Source organism: Zootermopsis nevadensis, unplaced genomic scaffold (genome assembly GCF_977971745.1).
Source record: "Zootermopsis nevadensis isolate Lab colony 2312 unplaced genomic scaffold, Znev_1.0 Znev_ptg000030l, whole genome shotgun sequence".
Lineage (NCBI taxonomy): Eukaryota > Metazoa > Arthropoda > Insecta > Blattodea > Termopsidae > Zootermopsis > Zootermopsis nevadensis.
This window is the reverse complement of record NW_028259162.1, coordinates 2,645,473-2,670,599: the sequence shown is the minus strand read 5'-3', so window position 1 is coordinate 2,670,599 and position 25,127 is coordinate 2,645,473. Positions and strand designations below refer to the sequence as shown.

At 39.1% G+C, this 25,127-nt stretch overlaps 3 protein-coding genes across 5 annotated transcripts; 2 read left to right on the top strand and 1 right to left on the bottom strand.

The window, feature by feature from the left end:
• Positions 1 to 2,390: 2,390 nt before the first annotated feature.
• Positions 2,391 to 11,157, top strand: LOC110841280 (uncharacterized). Of its 2 annotated transcripts, none has more exons than XM_022086675.2 (7): positions 2,391 to 2,776; positions 2,897 to 3,254; positions 3,412 to 3,580; positions 4,521 to 4,870; positions 5,322 to 6,746; positions 7,273 to 7,730; positions 8,325 to 11,157. In XM_022086675.2, exons 2-7 carry the CDS (start codon positions 2,922 to 2,924, stop codon positions 8,635 to 8,637), a joined length of 3,048 nt encoding a protein of 1,015 aa, XP_021942367.2. In that variant the 5' UTR covers positions 2,391 to 2,776; positions 2,897 to 2,921; the 3' UTR covers positions 8,638 to 11,157. The 2 variants fall into 2 exon arrangements, with proteins under 2 accessions (XP_021942367.2, XP_021942368.2); XM_022086676.2 differs by having other exon boundaries at positions 8,244 to 8,386.
• A 152-nt stretch (positions 11,158 to 11,309) lies between these two features.
• LOC110841282 (neuropeptide Y receptor type 1) lies at positions 11,310 to 18,697 on the top strand. Its single transcript, XM_087358998.1, has 6 exons — positions 11,310 to 13,328; positions 14,297 to 14,600; positions 15,300 to 15,478; positions 16,955 to 17,098; positions 17,318 to 17,497; positions 17,656 to 18,697. Exons 1-6 carry the CDS (start codon positions 13,155 to 13,157, stop codon positions 17,929 to 17,931), a joined length of 1,257 nt encoding a protein of 418 aa, XP_087215124.1. The 5' UTR covers positions 11,310 to 13,154; the 3' UTR covers positions 17,932 to 18,697.
• Positions 18,486 to 24,069, bottom strand: SmydA-2 (SET and MYND domain containing, arthropod-specific, member 2). 2 transcript variants are annotated; one of them, XM_022086677.2, is made up of 4 exons: positions 24,001 to 24,069; positions 20,335 to 21,621; positions 20,020 to 20,204; positions 18,486 to 19,343 (listed from the first exon to the last, which is right to left on the bottom strand). In XM_022086677.2, the coding sequence occupies exons 2-4, from the start codon at positions 21,605 to 21,607 to the stop codon at positions 19,215 to 19,217; spliced, it is 1,587 nt and encodes a 528-aa protein (XP_021942369.2). In that variant the 5' UTR covers positions 21,608 to 21,621; positions 24,001 to 24,069; the 3' UTR covers positions 18,486 to 19,214. The 2 variants fall into 2 exon arrangements, with proteins under 2 accessions (XP_021942369.2, XP_087215123.1); XM_087358997.1 differs by having other exon boundaries at positions 23,959 to 24,051.
• Positions 24,070 to 25,127: the final 1,058 nt, after the last annotated feature.

Below are 25,127 nucleotides of genomic sequence, written 5' to 3'. Positions count from 1 at the left end.
TTCCAGTATGCAAATAATATCTACAGATATTAATTGTTTTCTTTCTTTTAATTTGGTTGTGGGCATTAATTGTGTTATAAGCCTACGGTTTTACATTATTCAAGGACAAAAAAAATGAAAAGCTCGTCAGTTCTATAATCAAAGCACTGTAGTGGTGAAAAATACACAGCGTGGGTAGTGAGTTTCAGAAGTAAACGCGATCGGAAAGCATATACACTGAATTAAATGACCACATAGATTCATATTAAATTAGGCTGCGACGTCCAGTACGTAATTTTGTCCAATTAAGTCAAGATGTGGGGGGGGGGGGGGAACAAAACAACAAACCGACCAGCAGATCAAACGAAACATCTCCAATGTGCAAGAATTTATTAAACACTTTTCATTCAACAGGTCAGAAACTGTGTTTTTAAAGCTGGCCACTTTGTTCATAAAAGTACGCAAACAGCTTGCCTTTTTCGTTCTGAACCAGATCAATTCTCTTCACACCTAAAAAAACTAAAGCTGTCTGTCCCACTACGCGCTATGTTGGCGCTTGTTGGCCGGGAGGACGGGGGGGGAAGCTCCTACTCATTCTTAAACTCGGCGCTAGATGGGGTGAGCGGTCAGCAACACGCCAAAGCCGCGCTTTACCCACGGGAAGCGACCGCGATACCAACTGTACAGGTGGTTGGGTGGGCCCCAGAGACCGTATGGACGCAGATTCTAAGGAAAAATACTATACCCCGGTCGTCTTGTCCATAGTATTTATCTAAAATCCATTTTAGGTAGAACCACGGTTTCGTCAACTTCATATGTTGGTACATGTGACTCCCTAACAAGCTTTGAATCGAGGGGTAGCTTTTTAATGTAGCTTGGTATGAATGCAATGACTACAGCACACTTCAAATTTTGAATTCCCAGTCATCCAAGAGACCAAAATGTCGAACATTTTAACTTTTATGGCGAGAGTGATACTACCAACATCAAAAGTTGGGGGGGGGGGGGGGGGGAATTGTGTCTGTCCATCAGCACATCAGGTTACAGTTTAGTTTCACTGTACCAAGGAGCGGAACTGAAATTACTGTTGGCAATTTTGTGGCTATGTCACATTCTAAAAACTAACGCCTGTAGAATAACGAAGGTCAATAAATCCTAGCAGGACAAAGTAAGAGCACATAATACTGATTGGCAGACACAGAACACTGAGATTATGTAAAATATAACTGCAGTTGGGAGGGGGGGAGATTAACAAAATCCATCCAACAAAAACAGAATAAAAAATATGTGAACTTTTTTTCATCTGGTACAGTGGCACAGTGGTGAAACCTTTTCAATGTAACAAATAAACTTCACACTCAATAAGACTGAAATTTGAGTGATGAGACAATATAAACTTCCCAAGAAAGTGTATGCTCTATGGTAATTAGAGATTAAAAATTAACAGCTGTATTTGCAACATTAAAATTTACTTCTACAGTGGAAGATGCTCTTTGCTGTATCATCACTCTTCATATATGGCTGCAAATAGCTCCTTGACACAGGACAATGCAAATGATTAAGCCCAAACTAAATAACCACAACATGTAAGCCTAGAAACATGATTCAAATGAAACCCCCAAGAAAGAAAGAGAATTTGTTATGCATTACATGTAACAAAAATGATTCACTTACTTGAGCAATATGTCTGGTTTACTGCTGTCACTGTGTTGTGGTTAAAACAGGTTATGATCACACTTGGAAAGTCTATGCATTATGCAGTAGGCAAACGTCTATGAATATATTATAAATTTTACTTCGTGATCACATAGCTATTCATGTAAGGGCTACCCTATGCACCACTTATTATAAACTTTAACACAATAGAACTTGCTGAAACGCAAAGCACCGTGCCTAAATTTACTATCACATAATTTTTGAACTCCCGCTTTTTACTCACTACCAAGAAAGACATGGCGGCACAAACTTCCACTGATTCACTGCCATCTATAAAGAAATAAAGCAATAAGTACACACTGTAAAAGGTTGCTCCACGCAGCATATTAACAAACATCATTATTTTAGATATTAGTGCATAAATAAATGTTAATCATATCATAATTTAGCAAATAATATTTATAAATATATTCATATTCTAAACACCTCCTGAAAGATGGCAGCACAAACTTAAGATATGTTTTTGTCGTAACGATTTTGTGAGAGATCGTCTTGAACTGTCTTGATCTTGCGAATTCATACAATTGCGATTGATGGCAGCACAAACTTGACCCATACTATGCTTCCATCTACTGAGTGATGCATAAAATTGATTGTATATTAGTTCTAATCGGTAGCGATTGGCGGCAGCACAAACTTGATCCATACTATTCTGCCATCAATTGAGTGATGCATAAACTTGATTCTATATTTGTTCTAATCGGTAGCGATTGATGGCAGCATTAACTTGTACCGTACTATGCTGCCATCTACTGAGTGATTTTTTGCGTTGTAACGTAGTTCATTTGTATTTAGAATGGTCAGTGTTGCCAATACGTAATATTTCATCAGTGTATACGTTGCATAAATCAACTATGAAATGTATTTTTTGTTGGAATTGTTAATTGAAGTAGGCCGTAAAGTTTTATTTTGTTATGGAGATTTTCCGCGATGCCCATAGTATTCTCCTTGTGCTTCGAGATTTTTTGAAAAAGTACTTACGGGTTGCATGTAGCCTTTATGTCTATTTCGGTTATTACGGTTTAATTATTAGATAGGCTGCCGTTAGGATAGTGCGTGATATTTATATAACAAACGCTCGGTAAGTATTTACCTTTTGTAGAACGATGCAAAATTCTGACTATGAATTTATGGGTCCTTCTTCATGTGTTGTTTTCTCCGTTATTGAAGTGTTTAGTAAAACTATTCTTCATTTGTAAAGGTTTCAGGTATCTTTCACTACAAGCATGGGAACTTTAGTCTGTCCGTTGTGTTGTGATGAAGAATTTTCAAACCAGCTGTCACTCAGATATCACTTACTGAGTATTACAGATAATGTGTACTGTCCTGAATGCAGTCAGCGGTTTGATAGCATTCTCCAGCTTGCTGACCATTTGGATGGCACGTGCAGAAAAGGAAATTTTAGGAATAATGATGAAGAATGTACAGCAGACTCTGACATTAATACACAAGACAGAATTGAGGAAGAGATGATGATAATACATGAAAGTGAAACACCTCAAACAGAAGTTGTCACTGTGCTAAATAATGCAGAAAATATTAAGTCTGTTTTCCATGAGGTAAGATATATTGCAGTGACATGTTTTGGGGAAAACTTAAGTTAGTGGTAACAATAAAGCAAAGTAAAGTTGTCTGTGGTGCCTAATAAGCACCATGCTACTCAGGCTAATAATTTTCTAATAAAAATCCTCTCATTCTGTTTTGTTTATGTTCCAGGAAGTAGTGGAACAGGTGATTGCGGTTGCTGCTGACACCCAGCTAGATGGTTCAGAATCAGTGTACCTTGTATCAGATGTTGGTGTTGAGGAAACTGCTGTTACTGGAATTGAAAGTGAATGTGCAGATATCACTGAACAGAAAGTGGATGTTGCAGTTGATCATGATAGTACGTGATAAATATCTTGTCTGCGGTGTATATGCATGCTGAAGTAACCACAGTGACTTACTCTCATACACCACAGATGTATCCTGGTGACCATCTCACCATCTGAGTGGCTGAGTTTTTGACTTATAGGTCCAGATCACATATACGTTTTTGGGACTGCTGCTGATTTTAAGATATCTTAGTTGATTGCCTTGTTCCTAATAGTGTTGGGGTTAATACAAAGGCTTATGAACTTCTCACAATCATTTGCTTGGGTTTTGGCTTTGTGTTATTTCAGCTATTCTTCTTTCAGTGTGTTCTGATTTTGTGTTCACATATTTTCAGTCCTCCCTCTGGATCTTAAGCCCATCTTGCCATGTTTCAGTGTTATATACATTTAATAAAATGTGACCAGAAAATATTCTCTGCAGTGTGACACGTGTACCTTTAATTAGTGTTATCAATAATATTTTTGTATGTATGTCAACACTGTTTGCACAGAGATGAAAGATTGCAAAGTATGCATTTTTAAACTTTGTTTTTTCTCCAACTGCATGTTTCCATTCTTGATGTAGATCTGATGTGATCAAAAACTCAAGTGAGTTTGTTATTTTGTTTTATGGCTCTAGATCTGTTTTAAAGGCTTTGGTATTAGAGATGTTGAACCTTCAGGTACTACCATCATTGCTGCTTTGTTGGCCGCTTTGTCAGTCATTTAGGGAGCAGTTTGTTATTTTGTTGTCTCTTATTTTGTACAGCTCAGGAAATTTGTTTGTCCACTTACCACAGGTAAGTTAATAGTCACTGGTTGTGAGTGCATGGGGATGTGAATTCTGTCAGACTCTAGGGCTTTGTTGTTTCTCTGTGAGTTAATTTATTTCTTTGCTAATACATTTGTGCCTTGATTATATTACAAGTTTGCCATCTTGTCTAGGTAATTATCCCCTTGCTCAATATTTAGATTCAACTGTCGCTGTGGAAGAGAGTTATGCAAGCGGAAATTATGAAATTACTGTCAGGAGCACTGTCACAGCTGAAGAGGACTTACCAGTGAAACTCTGTGACCTTGAAAAAAGTGAATTTGTGGGAGAGAGTAGTCAGGAGTGTGGTGAAGCTGTGCATAGTTTATCAACAGCTGGTGAAATGCTCAGAGGTAGCTCAGAATCTGAAACTGTTTTACCAGACGTGCAAGATCCAGCTGACGGACAGCTGGGTTGTGGGATTTATGCGTGTTCGAGCTGTGGAATTACCTTCAGTTCTGTTATAGAACACATAAGAATGTACCACGGTGGACAGGAAGTTGTTATTGAGGTATGTGTTTATGATTTGGTGGCTCAAATATAAGGTGCTGGACTTCTGTGTTGAAGATCTTGGATTTGAAAGTGGCCAAATTCAGATTGCGTGTTTTCCCTTTTGTCACATTTGACTGATGAAAGGAGTTGTATGATACCATGATGCAATAAATGTGGATGTCAGTTGTTGTGACAGTAAGGCTTATGTTTTGTGAATGGTTTCTCAGGAAAACAAACACATAAACTTTGCCACTGGGCAAGCTATTACAACACAAACTTAAGAATAAAAAGTTACTTAATGAAAGAACATTTTAAGGCATAATGAATACTTTTTCCCCTACACAGACAGTCTGTAAAAGAGTTATTTTTGATTTTTAGAGAGTGCATGTTTGTCATTCCTGAAGTAAATTCAGCATTTAGTTTGGAGTTACATAGATTTAGTGTATTGAAATGCTTTGTTTGATTTTCAGGTGCCAGAGGTTAAGAAGAGTGCTCTTGAGAAGTTGATTGGGGCTTCAAAAGAAGTTTTGGGAACCAGTGCCGAACAGGTGATAGATATGAAAGTTTTACCAGGGTCAAATGATACCAGTGAGACAGCAGAGCTGCAAGAAACAACAGATGCTACAAATTTTATGTCTGGTTTCTCTGAAATTTATCCTGAAAACCAGATGGCTACGTTGGATTGTGCTGCTGTTAACAGTGAAACACATGAAAATACCAAACCATGTTCGTGGTTTAAGGAGAGGAATCGAGTTGTTGCGGATGAAGAAAAAATAAAGCAAATTGTTCCAGATCCGAAACGGGTCGGTGCGCCTGCTCATACAACAGAAAAGCATTTAACTAATGAGCTGAAATATGTCGGTAAAGAAGTGAAAATTGACAAATTCTGGGAAACTAAACAGGATGAGGAAATGAACAGTGAAAATGCCAGCACAGGAAATAAAGTTAAAGTGTCTGCGTCATCCTTACCTGCTAGACTGAAGAAGGAAAATAGGAGATTGGTTTTGAAGAGGGACACTAGGACCAGTATCGAGAAATTATTTAGTGGTAATTTTTTATTAAAGGGAACAGGAGGTCGTGGAACTAGGCCAGGACCTTATCTTGGTGTAAATAGAGTTCCAGAGGTAAAAGTAATCATGAGTCCTGGTGATAAAGGAACAGAGAATGCAATCTCTGTGTTTACATGCAGTACGTGTCAGAAAGAATTCGGTAATGTATCTGCGTTCGAGAGGCATTCTTGTACTGTCGCTAAAGGTTGTACGATGGTTTGTAAAATGTGTGATATGGATATTAGTGACATGAAAGCAATGAGAGTCCATATGGAGTCTGTTCATAACATTAAGACGGAGGTTCTGAGTATGGCAAAGAGGAAATACAAAGTGCAAATGTTGCCCAAACCTGTAAAATGTGAATCGTGCGATATGACATTTACGACGCTGAGGGCTTTGAAACTGCATAGCAAGATGCATGAACGGACAGAACTGAAGGTCCCCCTGGAGTGCCCAGTTTGTCACAACATGTGTTCTAGCAACAGAACGTTGAAACAGCACATGAAAGTGCACACAAAACCGTTACCTGCGAGGAGGAGCGAAGATGACGCCGAGGCAGGGGAGGAGGATGCGATCGTTAAAGCCGAGAAGGGCGGGACGCACGGTTTGCTCGTGTGCAAAGTGTGTTACAAGTCATTTGGTAACAACGAGGACTTGCGAGTTCATTGGCAGGAACATTTGGTGAACGAAGAAGATGAAGAGGAAGAAAAGGAGGAGAATCAAGAGGAGCAGATGGATGTTGTTTTAAAGGAAGTCGCAGTACCTGAGGAGGAAGGTGTGCAGACTAAGAAAAACACTGTGCCATGTGTGAAGTGCCACAAGGAGATAGAGAAGAGCTGCAAAGAGGTTGGTATGACCTGCTCGTACTTTTTGTGAACCAGACAGGTTTCCGTTTAAGTACCATTTTTATTTAGTACTTACTTCCAGATAAAGGAATGTCTCTTTGTGTTTATGATTCAGATGATGAACAGTAAAAAATATTGAACATTGTACATGATTAATTTATCCAAATTCAGATTTTCTTAAATGTGTTTTTAATTCCAACCCTAAATGTGCTGATAATGTAAGATTTGTATTTGGATTCTACTGTCATTTTCAGAGGTTGAACTTCTCTTCAATTTTTTACTTTTTCAAATATTAAAAAACTGAATTAATCTCAAATATATTAAAATGAAAACATCTAATCAGTGCTTGGAGAGGGTATAAGGTAGAGGTGCTGAACTATGGATGAATTGTGAGACATAAAGAAAGAAATATTTAGGACGTTGTATTGTAAAATCATTTTTTTTTTGAAAAAACGAAGGTTTTATCTGTTTGGTGTTTGAATGCTTGTTTTCCAGAGGAGAGTTCACTTACTTTGATTTATATGCAGGAACATATGGCAAAACATTTCTCACTTTTGAGGTATGACTGTCAAATTTGCAACAAGACCTTCAGTAAACATGGTCATCTCAACATGCACATGCGCATCCACAGAGGATTCAAGGAGTACTCGTGCATCCACTGTGACAAAATATTTGCAAACATGAACCTTCTCAGAACTCACGTCCAGTCTCACATGGTTGAACGACCTTATCAGTGTGGTTTCTGTGGACGCGGCTTCTTCCGACCTCATGACAAAGTGGAGCATGAACGCATTCATACAGGGGAGAAGCCCTATTCGTGCTCGATGTGTGGCATGCGGTTCCGAGTGCGCTACTGTCTGACCCTGCACATGAGGCGACATACTGGTGTTCGTCCGTATAGTTGCAAGATGTGCGGCAAGACATTCCGTACCGGCACGGCATTCAAGGCTCATACCAAGATCCATCTGGATGAACGTGCGTACAAGTATGTCCATCTTTCTACTCTTTAATTTAATTTATGCTTTGTCTTCATGTGTAAAAGGAAGTGTTATGATGTAGTGAATGCGTTTAAACTCAGATATTCACTGTTTAAAACAGACTCTTGCTCATATGGCAGTAATGATCTGTTTCCATATAAAATTACACTTTCCTATTTTTGTCTATATGTAATCAGTCAAACTGAAAGCTGCACATGAATTTCATGCTTTTGTCATGTTTTTATTTTGTGAAATAAATACCTTAATTAAAAACGTTACAGGTTTTGAGCTTGTAATTGTGCGCATAATTGTTTGGAGTGTAACGAACTTGCTGAATGGGACTTCTTATTCGCTTCCAAAATTCTATATACTCTTCTCCACCTATAATTAAGTTCTTGTATTATTTGCAACACATTTACAGTTGAACTTTAGTTTTTCTTTCAGTTGATAAACATTTATTTCTTTGACTAAATTTTCTGAGTTCTGTAACAAGTTAATTTTTGTTTCACTTGGGATTCAAGTTGAAGTTCTGCTGTACATGTGATACACACATCTCATTCTTGGAGGCAAGATTAGCACATCAGTTTGATACTCTGGTCCAGGTGCCCCTTCTGCCCGAAGAAGTTCAACACGTTGATCCAACTGTCAGGCCACAAGAACAGCCACACGAAGCCGTACTCTTGCGCGGAGTGCAACCGGCCATTCTCATCTCTCTATGCGGTTCGAAAACATATGTCATCTCACGAGGATGGGGTCAGTGGCAAGGTCCCACTCAAGTTCCAGTGCCACGTGTGTGGGGCGTCTTATGCTCGCAGGTTTGCTCTCAGGGATCACCTCAAGGTCCACAGCCACAACATTCCTCCAGCAACAACTGATAAAACTTGCTCCAATGATTCATCAAGCGATGTGTCATGAGCTAGTGTTTGCTTTTCTTAGGTGATGTTATATGATATCGAACAGCATGAAACTACAGTCAAGAATGGCGAGTATTCAGAATGTGCGTGCCAGCTTGTAACAGTGAGTAAATAAAAAATAGTTACGGTAGAATCGAGAAATTGCGCGTGAAATGTTTGTCAGATGTGTAAATGAAAGGGCATGATGTTTTATCCAGAAGTTGATGCAAACTGAGCAGGATAGTGTAAAAGTGGCACTCTGCACTTGTTCTTAGTGGCTACCTGGTTTGAATTCAGGCCAGGTTATTTGCTGTTCTGGTAGTGATTTGTTTTACTCTCTTCACAGTAATACCCTCAAATTGACCTTGACTGCCTCCTTCCAATTTTAGATTAACTCACTATCTTATTTAATACTGTATAACCTCTGCAGTTGAATGAGTACGGTTAAATAACCTAAGAATTATGCTGAACATTGTTACTAATCATTGAATTATTATTATGGTTGAGGTTATGTCCCAGGTTTAAACATTTTTGTGTTGTTAACCATCTTCACCCAATGAAGCAAGTTTTCCTAGACTTGTCAGTAGCAGAGATGACTGCCTTCTTCTGCAAGCGTTCAGATTCATTATTCATCCTTTCATGTAGAACAGAACAGAATTTATTTACATTTCATAGGCCTAAGCTGAGGATGTAGAACATGTCATAGCTCAAACACAACACTGTTCCAAATGCAGATATAAATTACGCAGTCATAACAGTGATTTACAGTATAACTGCAAACATAATTACTCAAAAGAGCATTACTACAGTTGCTTGGATGTATTTATAATAGCTGAGAACATTTGGTTGAAGGGAATTTTTCTTTGGCGTATAAGGAGTGAGATAGGAGATCCACTTTTAATTCTGGCTTAAACTTCTTTATATCATGATTCAGACTTTTGATACTGTAGGGGGGGGGGGGGGGGATTACTGAATAACTCAATTCCATTGTAGTAAACTCATTTTTGATATTTAGTGAGGTTAGTGTTTGACACATGAAGGCACACTTTTTGTGTCTTGTACTTACATACATAGTTTGAGCTACTGGCAGGGATGTTAATCCTATGTAGGTGTTAAACTGTCTTTTGCATCAAGGGAATAGCAAGTGTTGGTAATGGTTGTACCTAAGAAGGGACATTTAACAGGAGGATGAAGAAAATTGCATAACAAGGAGCTTCATAATTTGTACTCTTCACCAAATATCATTAGGTTATCAGATCAAAGAGGATGTGTGAGCACAGCCTAGTTTCGAACCAGGTTCCTGTTAAATACAAGTCTACAGTATTATTGTTATACCATATTGCTCAATGCAGAGTTAAGGAGGTTGAATAGACCTTAACTAGAACCATTAGAACATTTGTACGTTGATGATGTCAGCTGTATGTCCGTATTCCTTAACTCTGATTTTTCCACTGTGAGTATTGAGTTGATTTTAGCACATTCATCTCATACTGGTATATTTTGTTATGAAAATTGAAGCATAGTCTTTGGATTTTTCAATTATGAGATATACAGCTATGTAATACGTTAAATTCTGAACCTTCTTCATAGTACATATGGAACATGTGCTTTGGCCTTGTTGGTAAAATATGTTTCTGTTTGAATCTCATATTTCGGTCTGAGCTTTTATCGTTGTGAACTTGTGAATTACAACTATTCTATTTTATTTATATTAACCCTACATGTACCAGAACTGTCTGAGGTTTTAGACGTAAAATTACCAAAATGAAATGTCTGTAACAAAACATTATTTTTATAACTAAACCTAACCTACCCTAATCTAATGGGTGTTACACCAACTAAAACCTTTTAACTCCGAACAGCTGCATCTGTTGAAAATTAAACCAAAGTTGGTTTTCAGAGAATCCTTTATTAAAAATTTATGTGAAATTCACAAACTTATTTATGTGGTCAAACACAAATATAAAGTACCTGCTATGCAGGCATCTAAGATATGTAGAATGTACATTTTCAAAATTCATGAATTGAAATAAGCAGAAAGAAAAGACTTCCCTTTTTTGTAGTATATTTAAAATTAAAATTATGTTTTGATTTGTATTGTATTACATAGTACTTCCTGATTGTGTCTTTCCACATAGTTAAAGAGGTGCTCCATAGATGGCAGGGCATGGTAGTTTTATTGTTTTTCTGTGATGTCCATTTAAACATTGTAATAGCTCTTGAACCTGCCAAAAAAGATTGAAGTAATTGGTGTGTGACGTCTGCTAAGTTTCGCCCACAATGTGCTAAATAAATAAATGGAAGACATATTTTTACTCTGTTAAGTCACAACAAATTTAATTCCATTGTAATATACTAAGTTTGAGTTGGAAGTGTGTCTCATTTATAGTGCAGTGGCTTTTGCAGAGTATGCACCCATTAGGAATACTTTATAAACTGTTTTGTTATGAAAGTGAACAGAGTAGTTATGTATATCTGTTACGGATATGTGCAAATGAATGGAACTGTATCTGGCCAGAATAAAATGTTACTGAATTTGGGAGCATTGTAGGTGCAGGGATGCCATTCTGATTTTTGTCTGTATATCTTCATTACAGATATTATGAGAAAAATTTTAGAGATAAGGTATATTTACTTTCTTATAAGAGTTTTTGTTTGTATAGATGGACTCTTTAAAAAACAGTAATTATACACCATGGTGTTATTACTGCATTGTGCTGTGTAATTGTTATTGTAATTAATTTCCAGTATCTGAAATAACATTTTCGAAAGAAGAACTAGGTTATGTGTGCGTGTTCTGAGGTAAGATCTAATTTATTGGGCCTAATTGATAGAGCTGAGGAAGGAGACAGATTTCAGTCTTCAAAACCTAATTTTTAATTAGAACACTTCCCAGAAATTTGTTATTCTACGATTTTTTTTTGTTTAGGTCTGCCCCAGAATCTGAGGATATTGCAACCTAAAAATATTTATTTTATATTTTCACAATGACGGAAATGCATAACAGGGAGGTCAAGTGTGTGCTTTCATCAAAATGGTCCATCTTCAGAATTATTTAATAGGCTGATGAATTCACATTAAGAAGGTACGCGATTCGAACCCAGACTGTTGGACCAGTTATTTTCATTGAGAAGTTTCATGGGAAAGCCACGATAGGATTCGGACCGTTTCCTCCTGATTTCAGTTCGCAGAAGAGGTTATGTAGAGGTGGCGCTACAGATGGCTGAATATTGTACTATGTGCTATGGTTTATGATGCTTTTACTTCATTCGATATTATCTAACCAGTATAGTTGAAACAGCGTAGTAAAATACGTAAATAACAAGAATCGATTAATCATACATTTACATAAACGTTTATAGTCGTCTTACCACAACAGTAAATAGTCTTTTAAATTTATCTAACGGCGTTACATAACCTAACTATAATATATTTTATTTACAGTATTTTCTCGCCTTGATTTTACAGAGCACACATGGAGAATAAGGAAACGAGATCCATGGGGGGAACACCAGAAATCAATAGTGATAGTGGGCTAATCGGTAACTTGGCAACCCCAGTTGATAAGTCTATTACATTATTCGCAATTTAAGCTTGTGGGTCAACGAGATGAGATTCAAGATAACAGTTGCAAATATGACGTACAAAGCTGGTGAGGGGGGTAGGTAGGAATTTTGCTAAATTGTTTTAATACTTAGGAATATCTTATAGATAAAAGAGTTAACTAGTAGGCATACTTTTTGGTGAAACGAGACAGATTGGCGACTCTTTGTAGTGGACTGTGACCACTTTATGAAGATGTATATGGAGTGGAAGACAAACATTGGAGCTAATTGAAGCTGTAGGCGTTGTGGTCTCGCGGTTCGGAAAAATGCGATATGTACCACTAGCTGCATCCACGATCTGAACTGCAGGTTGCATGAAGTGAGTACCAAAAATGTAATACTTTCTATGCTGTTACTGACACATAATTTTGAAGTCTTGACATATATTTTTATTGTACGGCGAAAAAGTAAGAAAAAGTCGTGTCTACTGACACTAACGCCAGGGTAATCGTTGGCAGTATCCCGCAATACGATTTTTTTTAAAATAAATGTAAGCCAGAATAATGTTTTCCTGCTGAATGCGTCAGAATGGAAAGAGTTGAAGATTTCCGCAAATGTTTATGAGCATTTGTTAATTACGTCGTTCGTCTGCTCCAATTTAAAAGTCGCTTCGTTTTAGCTTTTCCATGCTGCCATTTGCTTTTTTTAATGTGAGATTCATATGATTCACGGTGTAAACAGGGATTGTTTTCGTAAACAGAATTAAAAATTTGATCTTTGTAATGATGAAGTGTCGTGTTTTCTTTGTGGTACGGACTGAATTCTTAAACATTATTTAGACGTATTTCGGTTTTAAAAGATTAAAAATTTACGTATGTGTTTCGAGCTGTTTGCAAGGAAAATACGACTTGTGTTCTTCGTTCTCAGATCACTTTGTGAACGGTGTGAGGTGTGAAGAGTGGTGATCAGTCAGTCTGTGTTCAAGGTGTCTGACATGTGTGTGCACATGAGCGTAACGAACGATACCAACTGCAGTTCCGATTACACGTCTGAGCCATCTACTCCAGAAGGGAATTTCAACTTCAGTGATGGAAAGTCGTATGACGTGGAGGTGGATATTCGAGCTGGATGCCATATTATCATGTCCCAGAACAATACTTACGACAACGTAAGTAAACCATAGCTACAATCAAAGAATTTGGCAGCTGAAGGGGGGGGGGGTAACTTTCGACGCATCGATACTCAAATAACAGAAATAATATCGATATGTTTTCAAATACGGTGCTCATGAGAACATATTAGGAATTAAAGTACCGAATATTGTCATCAAAACCAAAATATGTTTCTTTCGACAAATGTTTATAGTTTTCAAAGTGTTTTTTTTCCCCCATGTAGTCCACGAGTTTAGCTTAACATAAATTACGCATTTTTATCAAAAGCAATAAATGACATTCGCTGTTGAATGCCGGGAACTGAAACTCTCGGCAGTGTAGTTATCACGTCAACTTGGGATATTCCGGGTTCAGACCTCGGCTCGGAGACTAACTATCCTGACTGAACGTTTTCGTGGTTATCATCAGCCTCTTGAGGCAAAATTCGGCAGAATATCTTTAATTATGTCATTATCAATTCTTTACATATTTTTTTCGATTAAATATTTATTAATCATTCTATCACTGGGACTAGTTACAGCGTAGTTAAACAACAAATAGTCAAAATGAAAACAGAATATAAGTGACTCACTTTTGTTGCAGTAATCCGAGATAACAAAGAAACAAATGAGACGTCCAGTGTTAGCAGGCTGCTCGTACCATGTCCTAATCAATTTGCCACATTAATCCTTCAAATACCACCTGCTTCAACAATCAATAATTATTTATTTGTATTTATAGATTTTGTATGATTAGCGCTGTAAAAAGCGATAATTCCCTAAGCAAAGTTAAAAGGTTGATCTTTGCAATGGCAAAGTGGTGTGTTCTCTTTGCGGTGCGGACTGAATTATTGTACGAGGGTTACTTCAAAAGTCATGGCAACTAATTTTTTTTTGGGGGGGGGGCAAGCACGTTATAGTGAAGAAAAAAAAATATTATTTAGCTGATATTCGGCTTCAAAGGACGTAACCTTTCCTGTTAACAGTTTGACTACAATAAACACTTCTTCCCCAATGAGATATGGATACAAAAAGCGGATTGGGAAATTGGAGTTAAGACAGCGGCGTCCATCGCCGTGGTGATCCTGGGAATTGTGGGTAACGTTCTATTGCTCAGCGCTGTTCTGCGCAATCGCTCAATGCGAACCCCGACGAACTTACTGATCGCCAACATGGCCGTCGCCGACCTGGCGACCCTTATAATTCTACCCTGGGTGTTCATTTGCATGGACTGCTTTCAGAACTACATACTGGGCGAGGTTGGCTGCAAGGCGCAAGGATTTCTTGAGTGTGAGTAAAAAAATGTTTCCTATTTTACTCAGTCGACTAAATGGGAGATGTTTTGTTACGCATTCTCGTATAACTGTTTCGGATTTACTCAAATAAAAGACACAGTAAACGTTAACATTAAGTTATGAATTTGTCTTGAAATGTGTTTTTCTTTTGGCCACTTTATGGGGACCAATTTTTGATAAATGTTTAACAAAACTATTATCTTTGGTAAGCCAGGAATGTTTTTTGGGCTGGATTGAAATCATTAGCAGAGAAGGAGGGACGGTATAGAACTATGACAACTTTATTTATACTGTAGAATATTATAGAATTTTCCCAATGGATGAATTCAAAGCCAATTAGATTAATAACATTCCTTTGTCGCTGGTATTAACATCAAACCTCACAAAATATATATTTCTTATGTAGAATGTAGTTTGTGAGTTTATGATACCGTGTAGTCTTGTAGGTAGTTATCAACGTTTCGGCTTAACGCCTCCATCTTCAGGGTCATTAGTAACTACGTACAAAACAACATGGCGTCACAATTCAGAAGGCCACAATCGACCGCCGCCGTCAAACTCCCAGACCCACTAAATTCTTGGCGTTCGATAATATTATTTGAATTTAGAGTCGTATCTGAAGGTTCTGAATTACCTTTCGACCAAAGACGCTTTTGATTTCATCAAATATATTTAATGATGATAATGTGTTTAGGTTCGCTTCTGTTCACCGGAGTTCTTAATCTGGTGGCCGTGAGCTACGACAGACTGACGGCCATAGTGACGCCCCTGGAAGCCCGGATGACAGTCCACGGGGCACATATTGTCATGGCGTTCACTTGGGTGACGGGTGTGATCCTCGGCCTGCCGCTTGTCTTTTTCCGCATTTACAGGGTCAGATTCAGAATAAGAAGTTACTGGGAGAACCTACGATACACGCTTTTCTTTGAAAAGCAACGTGTATTTTCTGTTCTGTGTAAAGTGATAGATCATTCTCCATTAAAAATTTGGTACCATTTTGGACTAACTATCTAACCGACTGATTTTGTTATTAACTGATCAATTTGACTAACTAACTAACTGATTAATTGTCTATCTACGTATATACCTAGTTATGCATCCGGGTCTCGGGTTCGATTCCCGGCGGTGCCCGAATTTATAACTTGTGTTGGGCAAGGCCGTGGTCTAGGCAACACGGAGTTTTCCTCCGTGGCATCCCAACAATTACTCCATTCACACACAGAAGAAGGCAATGGCAAACCACTTCTGGATCATCTGCCAAGAACGTATATGAACAGGTCCCAGTCCGAGAAAAGGATGGAAGGATCCTGTTCATATGGACCTGTCGTCAGACAGAACACTAAATAAAATACAGCCATCTAACTAACCGACTTACTTACAGACTAATTACCTAACGAACTATCTGCTCAAATCTCGGGTAATAAACCCTGAAGGTTTACCACTATTAGTTAAAAAAAACTTAGTCTAAACCAGTGGTATTCAACCTGGGGTACGCGAAGACATCTTAGGGGGTACGTGAAATTTTAATTTTTTTTTATGATAAACACTGAATAATCAGTAATGTAATTTATTTAATTGATTTTAGATGTAGATTATATACTACGTATAACTCGAATTATACACCAAGAACTTTGGGAGTACAAAGTTGAAGAGAAATTATATCTGGGGGTACGCGAACAAAAAAGGTTGAATATCTCTGGTCTAGAACATTAGAATATACTTACAGACTTTATGTGATGTGTATTTTTCATCCGCTAGCAACTACGAACATGGCAGTGTTGCGAAAACGTTGAGGTTATGTTAGAAGAACTTGATACTCCAATTACGTACTCTCTACCAGTCTCCTCCTCAAATTTAGTCCCATGTGGCGAGTTGCTCTCGAAAGTTTTTGCAAACTATAGTTTACGAATATAAACAAATGATAACGATTATCTTGAACGACTTGCCCGCTGTCTTGACGGAAGTTCTCCTTAGTTTTACTCAGTCCTTCGAGGCGAATATCTAAGTAGAATTTTAAAATAGGCCACTGTTTTCTTCCACGATCCTCTCCCCCGTCTCATGTCCTGCAGATGGAACAGCGTCATTAAACAACGTCGTGTTTGAAGATTTCTGTCTTCTGGGTTATTGCGCTGTGTAGTCTGGTCGATGTTAACCAACGTTTCAGAGGTCATACTGCCTCCGTCATCAGGGCGATGAATATCATCGCCCTGATGACGGAGGCAGTATGACCTCTGAAACGTTGGTTAACATCGACCAGACTACACAGCGCAATAACCCAGAAGACAGAAATCTTCATATTCACCGCTGTGAGAACCTCAAGTCTTACAACGTCGTGTTTCTTTTCCATAGGAAAGAAAGTGGAAGAATTTCAACGAGACTTACTGCACTGAAGAAAGGGCAGTGATGTCTGTCTATTGGTACGTGGTCATCCTGTTCGTCGTTTGGCTACCCCTAATTCTCATGATTCTGTGCTACTCGGCCCTTTTCTTCAAGGCAAGTTCACGACGTGCCCCTACGATTACCATCATAATTGCATTAGTTTGTTTGCTCCGAATCCAACCTCAGTTCTTACGATTTCATATTCAATTGAATGTCTAAAATTTTCCATTTTTACCTCCAAAAAAATCTGATAGCCGTTCACGTGACAGTGAGCTCATACCAGATTCGAACCGGGTAATAATCTGTAAAATTCAGACTCGCTTGATTTTACAGCTGGACCGGTACGAGAGAAAGGTTCTTCGCCGGGAGCATCCTATCAGTGTGAGCTACAAGACGAAGGTCGCGCGCACGCTGTTCGTCGTCGTCGTGGTTTTCGTGCTTTGTCGCGTGCCTTTCACGGCCCTTATTTTTCTGAGGGCCGACCTTCATGAGGGCACTCAGACCATCAACCAGGTTAGTCTTAACATTTCCTTACTATGAACGAAATAACTCATCTCATGTTTGTGCGTAATATCCCACGGAAACGTAGATAAAACATCTGGGCAGAGTATTCTCGTTCGTGGCACGGACAAGGCATAATCGTTCCACGGTGAAATTCACTCCCCCTGCAGGTTGTGGATGCTTACAACACACTGTGGTTCGTCTCCCACTACTTGATAATCGTCAATGCTGCAACGGATCCCATTATCTACGGCCTCACGAACGAAAACTTCCGGCGCGCGTTCCGGACATCAGCTCTTGCCCGATGGCTGTTCGGGACTTCGGTTGCTGAGCCTGTACTGCGCACACCTCGACCGCCAATGGACAGGCTTGAACCTAGAAACCTCTTCCTTAAGAGCGCCTCCGCGAACCACTGGTTCAGCTCACCGGGACAAATGAAGAGCTAGACGCGGAACACGGATAGTTCGCCCTCTGAAGGCCTTCTTATGAATTTTATCTGTGTATCCCTCTTGGTCTTCCTCCTTGCTGACTTCCCTGACATACTTCCTTTTTATCCGCCATTTTCGATCATATTTCATTTTCTGATACGTGGTACCCCAGCCAATATAGTGTCTAGGTCACAGGCTGGACGGCAGGGTAGGATTTCCTTCTTCGTCACAACGTCGAGACCCGCTCTGGGCCCCACACAGCCTCCAGTCGAATGGGTAACGGGATTTCCCCCCCCGTAATTGTCGGCGTAAGGTTGACCACGTGCCGAAGTTAAGAATATCTCCTCCACTCCCCCACACGACTGCATGACTTACTTAAGTACCAGGGACCACTTTACCTTTTCTACAGTGGGCCTATTTTCGCAATGTCCTCTCATTACGTTCGTCAGCTTTGTGAATTTGTGGAGTATAACCCCTTATTAAAAAAAAAACTGTCCATCGGAAAAATGAAATTAGTACATGGCATAAAATATATATTTTTGATTAAGATCTAAGGCATATTTAACGAAAAAAGTCTTTAAATAATATTTATTTTTGTAATAAACGAACCTTAGTACCAATCAGATATGAGCAATCTATGCATTCTTTCTTATTAACTATCCTGCAATGTTCTCTGCTCCTCACTGCCACTGTAATTACCACAACAGCGACAAAGTTACAATGTGATTGATTGATTGATTGATTGTTTGTATCTTGGGCTATTAAACGGCGTTATTTCAAAATACATATTTTGTGTTGAATGGCGTTATGATTGATGTATTGGAAAGTAAACGGTTGTCTCATATTTAACTACCATCTCAGAAGTTTGCTGGAGTCTCTGAGGAAGGTAACGACAAATCCCATTGAGTACAGTCCGCTTCAAGGATAATAGAAGCCACGAGCTTGGAAATAACTACTCATCCGCTATTTTTCGTGTACTGTAAATCATTTTGGTGGGGTGATACTCCACCGTCATACTTATTAATTTCGGTTTGCATAAAAAGACGTACAATAGTCATTTAGTTTATGAAAGCAGTCGCTGTTTGTTAAAAACAAACAAACGAAACACAAAAGCAAAATACGTAGAAATGAGCAGAGTTCTTGAAGTTTAAAACAGGTGTTAACAGATATTTACCATTGACATATAAGGGGACACCAGAGGTGGATCATAATTGTTTGCGCCTTATTTTATGTAATAATCACTAGGTGACACATAGTTTTAAGTTGTAAACACTGGTCAAACAGTGATGATGAAGTTATTTTTATGAATCACATTCCAGTTCTTTTGATAAGTTGGCAAGTTTATCCTGCAGAAGATGGGCCATGTCATCCTCTGTTTTCAGAATCTCCGCTGCTAGCTGTAGTAGTGTCATGGATTCCCCCATAATATCCTGAAATAGACATTACCCTTATTTACAATAGACAACGTATCATGTTAGTACATCTGCTACGTTCCACGTCCTTTTCAGCTCACCAGTCTCTGAAGCCGAAACACGTCTAAATATTATTTAAAAATTCAGCCCGTACCTAAAAGAAAACAACTCTTCACCGCTACAAAGATTAATTGGTTAAAGCTGTATAAGGAAATAATCACTGTTTATTCTGGGAATCATATGAAACGCATATTAAATGAACAGAGTTACTGATTGTTAAACCAGGTGGTACATATAGTTACCACTGGGCTTTAGATGATTAAAGGAGGATGGGCATCATGTATGAGTTTATATATGAATTTCCTTTTAAATAGTGACCATTTATGAGAATTTATGTAGCATTCAGACGGGGGAAACAAGGATTGTATACAGATCGTTAGTGGGGCAACCTACAAAAAATGCGGAAGGATAACACTAATATAGATGTTAGATAAAGAGTTGTGAGTGTGGGAGTTTGATTAAGCTGGATCGATATCGAGACCAAAGGCAGGATTTTATTGTAGCGGTGATGAACCTTCGGGTCTTGTTTTGGCATAGTTTACGTTTGTGGGGGGGGGGGGGGGGATAAATAGACTCCTGCCAAAAAGGTTCAGTGATGTAACTTCGATTTGTACAAACATGGACGCGTGCTTACTAGAGCAGCAGCCTTCGTGATCTTGTCACTGGCCAAATCGCGTTTCGCCTGAACGACCATGGTAGCCTGCAAGTCGTAAAGCAGGACACCGCGTAATCTTGTTGAACCAGGATCTAAGACGTCTGCGATTTCTAGAAGCTCGGTACACAAGTTTATCTTCCTCTCCAACAGCCTATCCGGCAGTTCTGTGAAGAAGAACACGTTTTAATTGGTCATTCATGTCTTTATAGCACAACAGTTTAAAAAATAGGCCTGCCAGTCGACTACATTCCGAGCCACTGACCCGCAGACCACAAGCTTAGAAATATTACTCACCGGAGAGCAAGAAACCTTGCATATTCCCATACATTTGCGACAGGGCATATTTAACCTCAAGAATATGCCCGTTTGCGGGATGCAGAGCGTTTTTGTACTTGTCCAGAAAATCTTCCAAATCCTGGGGTTTACTTTTATCCAAAGCCGAAATTTCCCGTCTTATTGCGTCGTTTCCCCAAGCCATTTGTCGGCCAGGAATCGTATGCGAACAGACTTCACATTTCCACGGCGCTGAAGGTTCTAAAGGACTCGTTGAAATAAGTTTATCGTTCCTCTTTCCACCAGATTTCTTGCACTGGGAACAATTTATAGCTCCTATATAAGTACCCAGTTCAGTTGCATCAGAACATCTTAAACAGGTACAATCAAAACACTTTGATTGCTTAAGATGAGCCCTTCTTTCTAGGGTCCCCCAAAGAGTCTGTGTATAAGTAACACAGATTATTTCTCCTTTTTTGATTGGAACAGTAGAAACTAATTTTAAAGTATATTTTGGTCCTCTGAAGAAATGTTTGGTGTTTGGTTTACAGTCGTGTGATAACATCGCAGCTTTAGAATACAAACCCCTGACTTTGATGTCACCTTCCGACCTGCGAATCTCAAATGAGTTTGTGTCTAAAATAGCTGTAATTCTCAGAATTGTCTCCTCGCTGAATTCTGTCATCCCAAGCGCGTTTCTAAGGAAACCGACAACATTGTTTTTGAAAATGTTATACAGAGGCGTGTCTCTCCTTTCTTTCAAATGCGACTGCATCTTCACGATTCCCTCGTATTTACTCTGGTCATGCTTCTTCAGCAGAAGACATCTCAGTGGCGTTATGCTACAATATGCAGCTTCCTTTTTGTCTTCTTTCAAATTTATGTCGGCACGAAATCCCCTCTCTTTCATCAGATTACATTCGGGTACATGGAATGGTGATGTTTCGCAATGGGATCCACACAACGGCCAACCACAGCCACTGCATTTATACACTTCTTCTCCTTCGATGACCTTAATCCGGCGTCCACAACCGAGACAAAGAGGTAGAGACAGAACTTTGGGGCCCAGTACGATTGGTTCTTCCTCGATGATGACCTCTCCCTGTTGGATGTCCCTCGTTGCCACGACGTGGTGCCCTAGTCGTTCAGAGACTTCCACTTTGTAGGGCGTACATTGTGTTTTGTGGATCTTCCAGTGTTGTTTCTGGTGTTCACGGCTGCAGTAGAAAACAAGATGGCAGCTTGAGCAGCACTGTGTCGCTACGGCCTGGCACACGGCACACGATCCCGTCATGGTACGCGGGCCTCCTGTAACAAGTCCAACGAAAGTATTTCAGTAACGGTTTCAAACATTACCAAACTTGTAAGATTTTAGGTTTTCATAGCGGTGATTATGAAGATTTCTGTCTTCTGGGTTGTTGCGCTGTGTAGTCTGGTTGATGTTTACCAACGTTTCAGAGGTCATACTGCCTCCGTCATCAGAGTATGAAGATTTCCGTCTTCTGGGTTGTTGCGCTGTGTAGTCTGGTTGATGTTTACCAACGTTTCAGAGGTCATACTGCCTCCGTCATCAGAGTATGAAGATTTCTGTCTTCTGGGTTGTTGCGCTGTGTATCCCTGATGTCGGAGGCAGTATGACCTCTGAAACGTTGGTAAACATCGACCAGACTACACAGCGCAACAACCCAGAAGACAGAAATCTTCATACTCATCGCCCTGATGACGGAGGCAGTATGACCTCTGAAACGTTGGTTAACATCGACCAGACTACACAGCGCAACAACCCAGAAGACAGAAATCTTCATACTCATCGCCCTGATGACGGAGGCAGTATGACCTCTGAAACGTTGGTTAACATCGACCAGACTACACAGCGCAACAACCCAGAAGACAGAAATCTTCATCGCCCTGATGACGGAGGCAGTATGACCTCTGAAACGTTGGTTAACATCGACCAGACTACATAGCGCAACAACCCAGAAGACAGAAATCTTCATTACCAAACTTGTATCACACTTTTAGTGTTTTGTCTGTTATCGAGTCTGCATATTCAAAATTATGAATTTTACGTCAGTGAAATATGACCTTATTTAATTTAAATATTGAGCGAAAAGCAATTACGAATTACGAATAAAATCTTAGAAATTATCATGGCCTATTTTAAGGTGTTATTGACGAAATTTGTTAGAAGAGTCTGAAGAAATCCACGAAACCTCTGAGAATACAATTAGCCACAACCGAGATCATCCTCTTACCTCCCGATTACTACTACACAGCTGCGTCTATTGGTCGATAATCAAGTAATCTGAATTACCGATACATTACAGAAGCAATGAGTTTCGTGTCTGAATTAAAGCTAACATTCGTGAGCGGCTATTAGTTCAGCTTTAACATTTTTCTGTGTGGGCTCGTTCGGCGCAATATAAGTTTGGAGAATGTCAGCTGTTGTCCTATACCAGGATCCACTATTTATATCTGGCCATGAGATGAATCAATGCCAGCCGAACGTCGATAATCTTTGTTAAATAAATCAAGCAACGGAGCTATTTTAACTGCGCACCTTATACAGCGTCGAATGAGAAATATTTTGTTATAATGTTGAAGAGCTATCCCAAAGTTTGTCTGCAGAGACTGAGGAAAATGGCGCTAGTCATCAGATCTTAGTGTCGAGAACAAAACTTCTTAAGCACGAAGCACGAAATAAATGTTATTTAAGAATTCAGTCCGTACCGCAAAGAAAACATCACACTTCACCATTACAAATATCAACTGGTCAACGCTGTTTAATGAATAATTGCTATTTACAGCGAGAATCATGCAAAATCCATAAATACAAACTACACAGTTACTGATTGTTAAAGTAGGTGGTACATATAGTTACCATTGGGCTTTTACGGGCTATGAAAAAGAAACAGAAGGTTTATAAGTTAAGTGAAGAAACAAGGTGGATGGCGGACAACCGTTCTGGGATTCGATAAAAGAACATTCGAAAAGCATTTTGCAGTAAGCCTGATGGTTTTAAGAGCTGGGGGTTCAGAGATGAGGTTGACAATAATTTCACGGCAAAGACGAGAACTTCAGAACATATCTGTGATTCCTATAAAACAAATTGACTTTCGTTGTAGAGCAGATGTTACTGATAGAAGTGTAAGGAATTTGCATTAATGTGTGTAAGACACTACAGACGTTTCGACTAATTGTCTTCAAACAGTGTCTCAAAAGATTACATAATTGTGAGAATATACTTCTACTTAAAACCAATATTACATTTCGGTCACTGGCTAACATTAGCACATCTTGAAATTCGTATATTAATGGACACTAAAACTGGTTTTTAAAATGTTTTTCGAGAAACGTATTGGAAGCCAGACACAAATTTTAACAAAAAGTCGTTTCTTTATAAATAAGAAAACAAAAACATTTCATAACTAAAACACAAAACATAAATTGTTTTACATGTAAACCACTAAATAAAACATAAAACAGTACTACTTTATTCTTTGTGTGGTCCACAGATCTGTAATTTCTCGGTCTGTCGGATTTAATAGAATAAATAGGTGTGGTCAAACGATAATAGTTTATAACACATGTAATAATGCTTGTTTTATAAATTAAACGCAACACAAACAAACAAAAAAATCACACCGAAAACAGAATATGAAGACATGTGATGAGGTGTTTCTGTACCGTCCGCAGACACTGGATGTGCGTTCCGTACTCCGTCGATCCTCCGATCATATGAGCCAGAAAGCGAGGTCCAGATACCAACTGTACAGAGTGATGCAATATCGACTCTTCCCCTCCCTCCCTCCCTCCGCTACCTTCAGTCACAAATGTTAATAGAGAAAGCGAGACGAAAGAAGAAGAAGAAGAAGGAGAAGAAGGAACGTGTCCTCTCATGAGCATGAGATTATTTTGGCTTGTTTAAACTTTTACAAACTTTCTTCTCCGTGACGTACAAACCACGTCTCCCCCCCCCTGACATGTTTTTCAAGGCAACAGCGAACATGTTGGCTGCATTGCGGGAAATCAGAATTGTCTTGACTGTCTCCTGGCTAGTAGCCACACACATTACACATGAGTGTGGCTTGTACCATACACCACATGCGTAAAACATTGCATCCGTTCCCTGAACAAAATGAATGCATAATGAGAGGTAAGATCTGTAATTATTGTAAGTCTTAGCAACAAAAAAGATGAAAACCCAGTGAAGGATGCAGAATAGAGAATAAAACATTGGAAAAGTGTAATAAGTCTTCTTAGCGACAGTCTGCGTGGATGACGGAGCTAAGATTTAAATCGGCTTGCTGTAACAAAACGATGGCCAATTCTGACAGACTAGAATTGGCTCGACTGTCGCCGGTACAAAAATAGTTGCGCCCTACATCCACTCTATTATAGAACTGAACACAGAGTGGATCGTAACCCCAGCTTTGTGTCTGTCTACCTCCTCCAGAAGAGGAGCGTCTCTTCGAATTCGAAATATAAAAGTAGTAAGACGTACGCACATTTCATTTCTTGGACCATAATAGGCAAAACCACTTGGAAAAAGTAGACATTAATTAGATGGATATTAATGGAATAGATGCGATTTTAGGATCTCAAGGCGGCGAGTTTGAAATTTACTGTCTGGTAGAAGTTATCTCACATTTCAGGGGAGCTCAAATTCTGTATATATGAATGATGATATCAAGTTGAAGTGTTTTTACCCCCGGGGAACGAGCTCACAGTACCAATCGGACAAAAGACTTGTTGGACCCCTGGACATGGTAATAATAAAGAATCGAACCCTTGTCCAGCCAGTAGCCCATTGT